Below are 13,885 nucleotides of genomic sequence, written 5' to 3' on the forward strand. Positions count from 1 at the left end.
CCGAGGGTCTTACCAGCATTTTCCCTGATGTATTTTTAGCTTGTGAGTAACACCGCTGAACTGTGTCAGCCTTCATGTGTGGCCATGCGTGCATATGCTAATAGGGTGAACATTGCAATCAAGCGTTCCAAAAAGATGCCATCCTATCTGACCCAGTAGTGAATTGAAATTCTCTTCTTATGGCAAATCATACGCTGACCAATTTCATCAGCAGTTATGGGCACTGGGTCAGCGCTGTAGTATTTCCTGCAGCTCCACTGTAATCCACTCACTGTGTCAACATTTTTGTCAAAGAATTTGTAATACAGTGATCCCTCGCTACTTCGCGTTTCGTTTATCGCTGCTTCACTACATCGCGGATTTTTTTTCCAAATTAAAAAAAAAAACATTTAAAAGTCAAAATAAAACTTCTAAATTGAGGAAACATGTGTCTAACCTTTAGGACAATGTAGTATTGCTCCAAATGTTCGTTTATATTCCTTTAAGAGGTCCGTTTTCGCGTGTTAGCACGATCGTGAATTAGCATCTTTCCGCTAACTCATTAGCCTGCCCAGTACTTCTTGTTGGTGACCGTACTTCGCGGATTTCACTTATCGCGGGTGGTTTTTGGAACCAATTATCCGCGATAAACGAGGGATTACTGTACGTAAAAGTTCAATAATTTGTAATAGTACTTTTATTAACCACATCCACACACCACAGGTATACTTTGCTACCTGAAACAGCAAAAACCAAAAGGGTCATCTAAGCCATGATATCAAACCCAAGGCCCATGGGCCAGATACGGCTCGTCACATCATTTTATGTAGCCCTCGAAGACAAATTGTGCATCGACTTCATAACAAGTGAGAAACTAAAACAAACTATGGACTGTATTATGTAAGACCATATTCAAAGAAAACATTAAAAGCCCAATATTGGCACTTTATCCATGTCGCTGGCGAGTGTCATCATCTCTCAACCCTACAATATGATCAATCTTGAGCAACTTGTAAATTAGCAGATATTAACTGATTTATCATACAAAATATACTAGATTGCAGTTCTGGACTTGGGGGTTAGTGAAGATTTACGAGTGAGCAGAAGCATAAAAGCTGCCATGCAAAGAACTTCAAATCGAAAAGGATTAGGGAAAATATTAATATCATTACGGTAAAGACTTAGCTAAAAGCAAGGTGCATCACTCACCAGCATTAGAGATGCGTCTCCCTCTTTCCCAGTCTTGCTGCTCTCTGTCCAACTGCTCTTGCTGCTCCTTCTCCTGCCGCTCTCTCTCCACCTTCTCCCTCTCCATCCGCTCACGCTCGGCGCGCTCCTGCTGCTCCTGACGTTCACGCTCTAGTCGCTCCCTCTCGGCCTGCGCCTCCCTTTCTCGAAGCTCCCGTTCCTGACGCTCTCGTTCTTGACGTTCGTGTTCCTGACGTTCCCGCTCTTGCATCTCTCGCTCCAGGCGCTCTCGTTCCTGACGTTCACGTTCTTGACATTCGCGTTCCTGGCGTTCTTTTTCCACCTCTTTCTGTCGCTGCAGCTCCTGGAGCTGCCTGGATGAAGGAAAGACAAAAAAAATCAAAGAGACAATACACGTGAATTCAAATTCAATAATCCATAGACTCAAACCAGAATGCATAGTAAAAACTTCCATACGTTTTCACAACTTACAAAACAAAAAAAAAATTTCAAAATATCTGCTGAAAACAGAACGATTAAAAAAAAGCTCACAAGTGCGGGCCAGCTCTTGACCCTTCTGACCCACAAGCCAACTACTGATGATGACATTACATAACACTCAATATTATTATATAACATTTGCTACGAGGCATCACAGCCATGTTATGCAATCTAAAATTTTGGTACACAGTAAGTTGAAGTCTCCTATTGACTCAACACGATCCTTTGCAGACCAACAGGAAAAAAAGATATAAAATAAAAACAGATTATTTTTCTGGGTAGAAGAACAATACAGTTTATTTTTTCAAATGTTTAAAATGCTAAATTAGCCTAAATAAGAACATGACAAGCAGGATGCAAGCCATGTAAGTCGCTTTGCATCTGAGTATATTTATTGTGTGAAGTTCACGAATTGTCCGCTAGGTGTCAGTAGAAGGCAGCAGTTTGGCATGCGTGTGACCGCAACATGTTTGACACAGGCTTGAGGCAAAAACAGACTTTCTACTGGTTCTGTCTAATTTGGTGAAACTGTAAAAATGATTTTTGTGAACTAAACTGCCGCTGCACCAGTTGACTTGTACACGAACAGATTAACAGTTCAGAAGAGGTTGGACTAACCATAACCTAAACCAAAAGTTTACTGGAGTTGAAAATCAGGCCTGTGCAATATTCGAGAGGAATTTTGGCTGCAAAACATTGTGACAAACTTGGAAATTAATTTTTCTGTTAATCTGGTTTCATCACAGCTTGATGAACATCAAGTTTTTTAGAGATAATTTCAGCCAGATGCAAGCCAATAATTCTTAAATGTTGCTACTTTGCTTCTTGACAACAAACACTCAAAACTGCTGTGTGTTTTATAAAGCGGGAAATCGTCATCTCATTATGTTCACTCATACTGATTTCACTGAAATCTGACTCACAGGGGAAAAAAATAAAACCATGAGCATAAATATTGCTTTATTTTAACACAGTTGTTCCCTTTTTTCCATCTGTTTTGCTAATGGTGTCATATACATTATTTCCTCACTCCCTAACATTTTTAGCGCAACGGACCAGTTTCCTTTTTCCTTTAAAGCATGCATCCGTCCGCCCATTTGTCCATCCATCCATCATGGCCTTCAATCTAATAATAGTTCTATCAATTGCCAGCTGTGTTCCACAGTTTTTCTCTGTCAGGAAACTAAACCCAAGTTTCCACCAAGTAGGTGAAGTTTGGTTTGATCCGCTACAGTACTGCACATGCTGTCCTAGTTACCTCAAATTAACGTCTTAAAATCTTAGTTAGTTCAAATGGGCACATTGTACTCTTTCAAAATAAAGTTTTATATTTGATTTTATTCATGTACAGCACAAAATATACTTGATAGTTAAATTCTGTTGTTTATGTTTACACTTAGAGAGGATTCCATTTTTAATCCAGTTTACATATTCCATAACATAAATTACCAGGCATGATTTATCAGTCTATTTATCTCTCACATATGTTTTTACTTCTCAGCGTGGAATTGTGTGATCTTTTTTGTTTTCATCTTTTCATGGACTCTTAATCCATATTGTGATGCCCACCATCAAACGCCCACACAAAATAAACACAGTTAAGCAACTAAGAGTTTATGATGCAAAATACTGTGGGAACCAAAACTAATTTCAATCACTTTATTTGAACAAAGTACAACAAATATCCTGCTTACTTAGCCGTATTTGAAGTCATGTCAGAAATGAGGCGGGATTATTGCAATCCATGTTTAGCTACTCTTAAAAAATATCAGTCAAGATCATAATTAAAAACTATTTTGTACATTGGCAGTTATTATTAATATAAAACAGATTTTTTTTGTTACCCCAAAAAATAGCTAGAGGGGAAGGAAACGTTGCAAAATACAGCGATCCCTCGCTACTTCGCGTTTCGTTTATCGCGGCTTCACTACATCGCCGACTTTTTTTCCAAATTAATTAAAAACATTTAAAAGTCAAAATAAAACTTTTAAATTGAGGATACATGTGCCTAACCTTTAGGACAAAGTAGTATTGCTCCAAATGTTCGTTTACATTCTTTTAGAAGTCCATTTTCGCGTGTTAGCACTATCGCGAATTAGCATCTTTCCGCTAACTCGTTAGCCTGCCCAGTACTTCTCGTTGGTGACCGTACTTTGCAGATTTCTCTTATCGCGGGTGGTTTTTGGAACCAATTATCCGTGATAAACGAGGGATTACTGTATTATGAAGAAAAAGAAACTTGAAAAAAAAGTGTAGGCTTTGTTTTATGCCCCATTTTTATTCAACACATTGATGAAGTGGAATTGCTTGAATTGTCCCCATTAAAAAGGCCGCCTCAGCTATTCTGATGTCTCCCTGCTCCAGACTCCTTTGTACTCACAAAAATCTCTTTTGGCAATCTTTTTCAAAACACATCAGCGTTTACCAAACTTAATATAAAAAGGTCAACAAAGCTGACATTTGTTAGCTTTAACCACATTCTAATCTCAACAGAAGATTCCGACTATGCTAACTTAATATAACAGGAAATCAGCGTTTTAGACGCTAATGACTCATAGTACAAAAAAAAAAAAAAAAAAAAAGGCTGTCGTTCATTACAATGACACCTTTGGTTTCCTGTACATGTTGGCTGTTTGGCAGATGCCATGTGACAGTGGAAGCTATTCCAAGTCCTAACATTACACTCGCATTCTTGAACAGTGAGAGCAGCGTCTCCCACTGCCAAACATTTACAAGTAGAACACAGTTTCATTAAGACTGGCAGAAAGAACCAAAAAAGAAGAAAAAAAAACACTTATGACTCAAAGCCACTGGAATATGAAGCTGGAAGTATACAAAAAAAAAGACTGTCATCATCAATATCTTCTATCATTATTTGTTTTGAACTTCTTGCCCCACCCCGACTGACCTAGAGGTTGCATCTTGAAACTTTTGTCTATGTGGAAAATTTAAAAAAATCACCAAATATCGCCCTTCCCAACTTGGTGGGAAACATCAGAGGGTTTAACGCTGTGAAAAGCCCTCTGCTCTGTTTAACTGGCGTCTTATTCACCCCCCTGACAAGAGTTGCCGAGGAAACCGTTGCCAAGGGAGCGTGGGTGGCGAGGGCTGAATTGCTATGTATACATACATGCAACTATCATACATGTTTCTTTCCTCTTTGCAGCAGTTTACTACAAAGCCCTGAGACGATCAACGAACCTGCAAAAGTTCATTGTACCGTATATATACCGTAAAGTTGTCATTAATTATTATAAATTCAACTCAAATTGCAATTTTTTTTTTGGAATGACATTGATTCTAGGAACCCAGTGCATTAAAGGCGCAACGATTAATTTACGATTAATTAAAGCCATGGGAAGATGCCTATGAACCTAAAATGTAAACACAGTAAGTAAAGGCAAAATGTACATTTGCTAAATCCTTAAATGTGAAACTAATAAGCTTGAACGAGAAACAGAACTGCAAAGCAATGATGAGCTCAAAGTTAGTTTTGCTTTGTAAAAAAATATTCCCCGGGGTTTTTCCCATGTTGGGTAACATGCATCAGTTGCTGCGCAAACCGGGAAAACCAGATGCAAATTATTTTGTCATCAGTGTCAAGAAACAAGACACCTAAAAAAAAAAAAAAAAAAAAAAAAAAAAAAAAAAAAAGGCAGGCACTTGCAGTTATTACTTAGAAGCTAACGTGAGATTTGTTCTGTAATTTAATATGGCACTTGTACGATGTTCTAAAAATGTTAAATGGCCCTTTATTTACATTTATTAAAATTTAATTGTAGTTCTAATTCACTGGTGTCAAACTCAAGGCCCGGGGGCCAAATACGGCCCGCCACACCATTTTATGTGGCCTGCGAAGACAAATTGTGCATCAAATTCGTTTGTCATTACTAGAATTGCAAATTGTCTTCACTTTTAATAATAATTTAAAAACGAATTATTCGTCAGTTTGTTTTGTAGCTTTTACTGTCAATAATTTGAGGTGCTCGTACATTTATTTAGGTTGACAGTCATAATGGCCGTCCGAAAGAAGCTATGACTACAATGCGGCCCGCGAAAAAAATGAGTTTGAGACCCCTGAGTGGTATAAATTAGAATCTAATTTATAGAGCAGTATCAGAAAACAGTTGTAGGTTTAAAAGTTCTAGACTTAAACGACTTTAATATTGTCTTGCTAACATTAACTAAAAAAGAGATCATGCTAATTTGATGCGTCGTATACTTTCCTGGAGTTTTCCATTGTCGAGCCTTATGTCAAAGTCTTGTTTACCAATTTTCAACAAGTAACAAATGTGCTAAATCTTCCACGACACTGAAGCTTGGCAGAATCTGTCAGCCAGCTGGACTAGGTGGCTCGCCTGGTTGGCTCAGAGAAGCATGAAAAGTCAACCGAATGGATACGACTGCAGATGGACCATATGGACCCAGTTCACTCCAAAGATCTCGTCAGTGTACTCTCTCGTGCTTTCCATGTGGTGTGTGTCCTACTAACAAAACACCCTAAATGCAATCCAAGCCAAGAGCAAACACTTTGTAGTTCGAGTAATAGTGTCTGTGTTCATGTCCAAGTGTGACTTGCCTTTTGAGAATATTTGCCAAAATCAACATGTGTTACAGACACCGCTCCATTAGTAGCAACATGTCCCAGCAGTTGAGTGAAATACAGTTTCATATGAAAAATCAATATATCTTTTAAATCATGTCTTCATCTTCTCTTTCATTCAACACACACACTCCTTCACCAAAAGGCTTGCTCACCCCCGACACACTCCCACATACTGTGTAGCTATTTATACCGCAGCCCATTATTTGCAGCTCATGTCTTTTTAATCTGAGGGTAGCGCCCCACAATTCTATGCAAGTGGTTTATCTTTCCACTTCCAGCCTGTCATTAATGTGCTCATACATGAGATAAATATGTCCGTTAGACACTCAGTCACCATTGGAGCATGTCATGAGCATTTTCTGTCTTGAAAAGGAGGATTAGAGCAATGTGTGGTGGGAGCTGGGTGATGGGAGTTGCGGAACTGCCATTTTTCTTTTCTTTTTCTTCCTCGCAAACCTCATACTGTTGTTTTTTTTTTGCTCAGTTCTCTCCGTCCGTCGCTTCTGAAGCCTTATTGTGTCCAATGAATTTCCAAACAAAATTATTCTTAATACAAACAAGCATTTTGTGCAGGATTAACTTTGTATTAAACAGTACAGTTGCTCAACTGCATGTCTCCATTGAAGTAAATATTATTTTGGTAATTGGATATAGCCTACCACCACTAGTTAGAAATTTGAATTTTAATCCATAATAGAGGGAAGATGGAAACAAATTCCGGTCCTCTCTCAATTGTTTTATTAATCTATTTAAAATGGGAGCGCATTACACGTTTTAACCACTAGAGAGTGCTGTTACGCATTTCTCTCTTTGTTTTCCTAATTCTCGATTTCATAGTCAATTAACGACACAATTGACGACTTGCAACTAGGGGAACCATTAGATCTGGATTTGTGGTTAAAAAATATGTTTGTGGACGACGGGGAAGAAGAAGACGATTTTGAAGGATTCGAGTCAAAATGGAGGATTCATTTTAATCGAGGCTGTTTCAACACAACCGCCGCCGGGGATAAAGGCAAACATTTTCTTTGGTCTTAGCAAGTTTTGTCAATTGCCAGGGTGGTCTGGAACGCAATAAACGAGGGATTTATACAACACATTCTCAAAATACACATTAAAATAGACAGCAGAATTTACCCCCACCCACCACTGACTTGAAATCTCCTACAATTAATCTAGTGGTCTACTTTGTCTTAATGAACTAATAGCAAGACTATTTTGCCAAAAAAGGGGGGGAAATGGTTGGGACTATAATTTTTCACAGATGTTCTTTGTGAGTCAGAAAATAAATACGAACAATATGCGGTTATATAGTCTGCTGTCTGTGGCTGAAAATGTTTGTTGCTTCCAACTTCTTTTCCCTTTTAGAGAAGCAAAGGCAGAATATCACCATTCTATGTTTTCCTCCTTTTTCACCTTTCTTAACTTTCCCAACCGCTATGGCGGATTATTAAAGTGTCCATCAGTAGACAGCAGATGACATCAGCAACAAAAATTCATGTGTGCGCGTGTGTGTGTGTGTGACAAAAAGAAGCGATGGAAAGCAGCCAGGATCACGAGACACACATATTTTATCTTCCTGGCAGTTGATCTAAAAAAATAAAAAATAGCCAAACCATTGACTCACACCTGGAGAATGCATTAGAGACATGTCATAGTGTTACTTATGATTAAGCTTGCTTGGGGGAAACCAGACGTCTTATAACCTTTTATCGAGACGATGACATCATTCGATGACTAATGAATAGGGCGATATTGGGCCAAGTGTCATAGGTCGCATATGGTCGGAGAGTCTGATTACTTGTGTACGGAAGAGATGAGCATTCATATTTCAGCACTTCACTTTTTTATGGTAGCTGGGCCGTACAAAACAGATATAAAAATACTCTCTGAAACATAAAGGGAAAAACCTACAGAATTTTAGAGGAATACATTTTGTTCATGCTGTTTTATCAGTTTCATTTGAATTTTCGGAATGATGGTTTTTAACACGTTCACTGCCATAGACGGCTATAGACGTCAAAATCCATTTTAACTGGGCTGGCAGTGAATGAGTTTTATACGTTCGAGCCTTTGTCTTGGAGAGACCATGGTCCTGTATGAATTTCAAAAAGCAGGTACGGTAAAACATCAAAAAGGACGTGAAACAATATCTAAGGTGTGTGCAGTACCTTCTTCGATGGTCAAGTTCCTCTGGTGCGGGGCCATTCTGAACATTTGGTGACTGCCTGGGCAATGTTGAACCTACAGATGGCAAAACCACAGATTAATAGAGGTATTCAAGATTTGAGAACCGTTCCTCACAATATGCAGTATTTCAAACCCAAAACATAATCATTCTAAAAAGAAGTCCTGTGGCAAGAGGTGACTCAACAATTCCTGGTTGAGAACATCGCACAACCTCTTTATTCACCAGATCTGGCTCAGAGTGATTCTATGGATCACGCGTATCAAACTCAAGGCCCGAGGGCCAGTTCTGGCCCATCACATTATTTTATAGTGCCCGCAAAGACAAATCATGTCAACTCAGTGTTTATTAAAATAACAAAGCATGAAAATGGTTTTCTTTTTAGTAACAGTGACAATATTTTTTGTCACAATCCCACTTTCAAAATAAATTAGAAAATTGTTGAACTTTTCATCATTGGATTCTGTTGTGTGTATTTGATAATATGAGGGGTCATTTATTTCTATTTAAGTCATTAATGACCCCACGAGGGAAAACTTAACTACAACAAACAAAAATAAGGTTGACACCCCTGCTATTGATAATCTTAAAATAATACTACCAGGAGAGCATGAAGGTGTGGCATAGAAGGGAAATACCAAACAAAGTCCGTAAATCCATAATTTGTTCGATGTAATTACCGTCGTTAAGAAGCACATAAACCAACATAAAACAAGGGCAACCCTCACACTGAGCTAGAAGCATTTGGCAAGAGACAGGCCCACTGTGACAATGCTGCCTAATTTACACTTGCTAATGAGCTAACCTTTTTGCAAAACCTAAGCAGAAGCAGATGGACCCACATGGAGCTTTCTCACACACTGTTTTCTAAATAAACACACAAATACAACAACAGGAGGTGTTATGATTAAAAGGAAGACGTAGAAGGGATTGAAATTAGTGCTGACCGTCGATATTATAGATGGACAGGTGTCAAACTCAAGGCCCGGGGGCCAGATACGGCACGCCACACCATTTTATGTGGCCCGTGAAGACAAATTGTGCATCAAATTCGTGTGTCATTACTAGAATTGCAAATTGTCTTCACTTTTAATATCTTTTTTTTTTAAATATTTGACCAGTTTTTACTCGTCTGATTTGAAAACGAGTTTTGTCAGTTTGTTTTGTAGCTTTTACTGTATATAATATGAGGTGCTCATACATTTATTTTGGTTGATAATAATGGCCCTCCGAAAGAAGCTATGACTACAATGCGGCCCGCGAAAAAAATGACTTTGACACCCCTGGTTTATAAGACAGAACAAATAAAAACGTGCTAATGACAACAAGCTAAAGCAAACTGTCACTATTTAGAAGACTACTGAGCTAGAAGGAATGTTTTGTTATGAGTCACTTAAGATATTTGCATTATTGTGCTTTCACTCAGGAGACCAGAGCAATAATTAAGTAATATTTTGATAATGAGCAACTCTGAGATAAAAGCATATTCCAATTTATGATTAAAAACGTGTGAATCAATGATTTTAAAAAAAATAAAATAAACAGAAACATTGGCCATATGTCCATGGAGGCTGAAAGTAGCATTTTCTCCCTCTGGCAGGAACATCATCCTCCATGTTTGTAATTGTGTTACTGTCTGTCCTAATAATATTTGTGCACTAATGACATCCCAGCGCATCACAGAACCAAAGCAAAACTGAATCGGTGGACAGCCGATGTTTTTACAATCTCTCAAAATGCAAAGTGGTAATGGAAATCATTAGGATGGAAAAACATACAATTGAAATAACAACTGCTGGTTCCACAACTAGCCGTAACATCTCAAATCACATCGATAAATATCATCAGGACCATTCTCTGTTGTATGTACGTACATGAAGACAGCAATAGTGTGGGCCTCTTCTGGCAGCAAACATAGCTCCACAGTCCATGTGGGGTCTTGTCTGACCCATTTCTCTGTCTCAGTACAAATTCCATCCCGTTGCTGCTAGCTCCACTCACTTGCCCAGCAGCTCCAGAACATTCCTGGGAGCTCACATACAAAACCATAGCTGAGCCGTCAATTTCCCGTGTGGCTCAACTCTGCATGACCTCAGGTTCCCTGCTACCCCAAAAGAAAAAAATCTCTTCAGAGATGATCAAGTCTTTGCAGAAAACTGGCAAGGGTGTGCATGCTGTGCGGTCAGATGCTTCCATTCCCTGTTTGTAGACTATTAATGATGACGCACAAATGCTGGGTGTGGTTACTCTCTGCTGCTTCTCCAATAGAGAACAGATGATGGAAGCAAAAGGAGAGGAGAAAGATGGACGGCTTTACACGTCAGTAAAGAAAGCTGCAGAAGATGTGGATGATAAACACAGGGTGGCCAAAAGAAAATGGGGTGAGAGAGAAAGTAGGGGGTGGGACTTCCTGGATGCAATTTATTATTCATACAGTGGATTTATAACAGGAAGGATACATCACTAATGTTCCTGGTATAGAATGTGTTTGTGTCATCAATTTGAACTATTAAGCTTGGAATATTGAACCAACAGACATTAACCATTTCATTGATTAATAAGGAGGGCATCGTAAAATTTCAGTCACATATTATTTAACATTTATTCTCACACAAATACCGTATTTTCCGCACTATAAGGCGCACCCTAAAAATCTCCAGTTTTCTCAAAAGCCGACAGTGCGCCTTATATATGGACCAATATGGATTCTTGGATGAGGACTATCTTATTAAAGTAAGCTTTACGTGTTTATTTTGTCTGTTGTGTGATATTAACGTTTGAGCAACGTTGAGTTATTAATATATTGTTATTGTTTTCACTATTTCGAGTGTTACTATATTGTGATTGCATTAACGTTTGAGCAAGGTTGAGTTATTTATTCTATGCGCCTTATAATCCGGTGCGCCTTCTATATGAACAAAGTTTTAAAATGGGCCATTCATTGAAGGTGCGCCTTATAATCCGGTGCGCCTTATAGTGCAGAAAATACGGTATTAAAGTTAGGAGTTTTTTCAGTTTTGTTCCTAACGGTATTCTCAATGTGAACATATCAACATCTGACATTGGCAGGAAGTGAAGCCTAGTAACTCAACACGTACGTACACAGATGTAACTAGTTCGGCCCTTGCGAAGAGTTCTCCATACAAAGGAAATTCCACATGTCCTCACGCTGTCAAAGTTAAACATGCAGGTTTATTTAGACTGCCAAGTCAAGACAGCTGGATTACAATATCATATTTACCTCATAGCATCATCAAATCCAAAACAGCCTCAATGCGCCTATCTGAGGACTTCTCTGCAGCTTTTCTAGTATAAAATGTTTTTTTAAGATCTATCAATAACGATTATATTGGAAAATGGCCTCCCTGGCACATCTAGACCTCCTCCTCCTTGGTCTGGTTTCTAACTCTTTCCATCAGATTTATTGGAAACCTCGTGTTCAGTAATTCTGTTTGATTTTAAATAGCCTTGCTATTATACATGAGCCAAACCGATATTGAAGTTTGAAAAAAAACACATTTTTTAATAACTTTCTGGGTGGTCTTTGATCTTCAACGGAATGCAGTTCAAACAAATATTTGAATGATCTTCAGAGCCAATGAAAACTTCTGAATAAAAAACTCAAATTGATGAGTTGTGGGGATCCAAACCTTATTGCAAAAAACACATTTTGAAAAACTGACCTTTATGGGCTATCAGATCATGTCATCTTTAAACAAAACCGCTAATTACATTTATTGCAATCATATCACCAGCACTTTCCAGTTGGATGTATACACACACCTCAAATACCAAGTTTGTATAATAAAGACATTTAAATATTAATATTATAAAGTCCATTTATAGCCATATGTTGTTCTCCTACAATGTCCTATATCCCACAACATTATTTTTGGTCTCAAGGGAGTCAGGGTGTCGAGGAATGCGTTAGGATCCCAATACACCCATCTATCATATTGCAAAGCTATAACAACACCGTATAGAACACACTTTAGTTCCATCTGCCTGGTGAGAGAATATCTACGAGAATATCCACATGACGTGAGAACCATCACAGTAGGTGACAGAGCCTGCAAACATGAACTTCAAGTTACAGATGCCAGACAAGTGCAAAGACCAATCGTGATTCATGTAAACACTTGGCGGCTTACTGCGGTATTAGGGCAGAGGAGTTAAGTTCACAAGGGGATAAACAATAGCTAGGTCAAAATATTCGCAATTTTCAAGGATTAGACTTTATGTGGTAAAAAAAGGAAATATCGGTCGTCACACCTCAAGACTTCCTTTGGTTTCTTTTCACATTCCAAAAAGTAATTGAAGACGTGTCTAAAAAGATGTGAACATGAGTGTGAATAGTTGTAGAGCAACTGACTGGCAACCAGTCCATGGTGCACCCCCCACCCCCCCCACCCCCCAAGATGGACAGATAATTTTAGATCTCTAAATATTACATGAGATTTAAAACAAGAGTTTAGTACATCCAGGGAGTTTCCCGCTACTGCATTAAATTTATAAGTAAAATACAAATATAGTTCTTATTATTTAATTACATTTTATTATCATATTTATTATTATTATTTATTTTATAAGTGATTTTATTGTCTGAGGTTTGTTGAGTGTTTTTTTTTCCTCCCCAATATATTCTTAACCTTAGGTATGTGCAATATGACTTGAAATAGAATCATAATGAGCCAATCAGGTGATTATTATATTAATTATTATTATTTATTTTATATGCGATTATTCTGTTGTCTGAGGTTTGTTAAGAGTGTTTTTTTCTCCCCAATATGTTCTTAAACTTAGATATGTGCAATATGACTTGAAATAGAATCATAATGAGCCAATCAGGTGATTATTATATTTATTATTATTATCATTTATTTTATATGCGATTATTCTGTTGTCTGAGGTTTGTTAAGAGTGTGTTTTTTCTCCTCAATATATTCTTAACCTTAAGTATGTGCAATATGACTTGAAATAGAATCAGAATTAGCCAATCAGGTGACATCTTGAAGCTTGTTATTAGCTAATTTGATATAGCCTACCACCGCCGATTAAAATGAATCGTAATCCATTTAAAAGGTGGTTCAGATAGTGGGAATATATAAACAGCTGCTCGTGCAATTTCTATCACTTTATTGACGAAATTTACAAAATATAGTCGAGTAAACACAAGCATGTGACCGTCATTGAACACAGGAGTGGCTAACTTTTAGCTAGCTAATAGCCAGCCGAATCAACATTTCCATGGACGTTAGCTTCATTCAACAAGCCAGGCCCGCCTTTTAAAGACGCACATATGCAACGTCACAGTGTAGAACGTGAGGATATCGACCTCTTGTGGACATAAATATAGCCGTGTATGCTTTTGTATTCTCCGTAAAGCTTTAAAATATAAAAATAATGCCATCCTAAAAAAAGCA

General features: G+C 38.0%; 1 protein-coding gene across 9 annotated transcripts in view; it reads right to left on the reverse strand.

Annotated features, from left to right (window-relative positions):
• enah (ENAH actin regulator) overlaps positions 1–13,885 on the reverse strand; it is a 45,904-nt gene that overhangs the window by 7,505 nt on the left and 24,514 nt on the right. For 8 of the 9 annotated variants that reach the window (XM_049756972.2, XM_049756971.2, XM_068649355.1 and 5 more), the window contains exons 4-5: positions 8,446–8,518; positions 1,189–1,541 (exon numbers count right to left, since the gene is read on the reverse strand). In XM_049756972.2, coding sequence (XP_049612929.1) covers positions 1,189–1,541; positions 8,446–8,518 — 426 coding nt within the window. Of the gene's footprint in view, positions 1–1,188; positions 1,542–8,445; positions 8,519–10,336; positions 10,683–13,885 lie in introns of those variants that run through there. The other variant, XM_068649356.1, reaches the window with a different exon arrangement.

This window comes from Syngnathus scovelli, chromosome 20 (assembly GCF_024217435.2).
Source record: "Syngnathus scovelli strain Florida chromosome 20, RoL_Ssco_1.2, whole genome shotgun sequence".
In the NCBI taxonomy this organism is placed as follows: domain Eukaryota; kingdom Metazoa; phylum Chordata; class Actinopteri; order Syngnathiformes; family Syngnathidae; genus Syngnathus; species Syngnathus scovelli.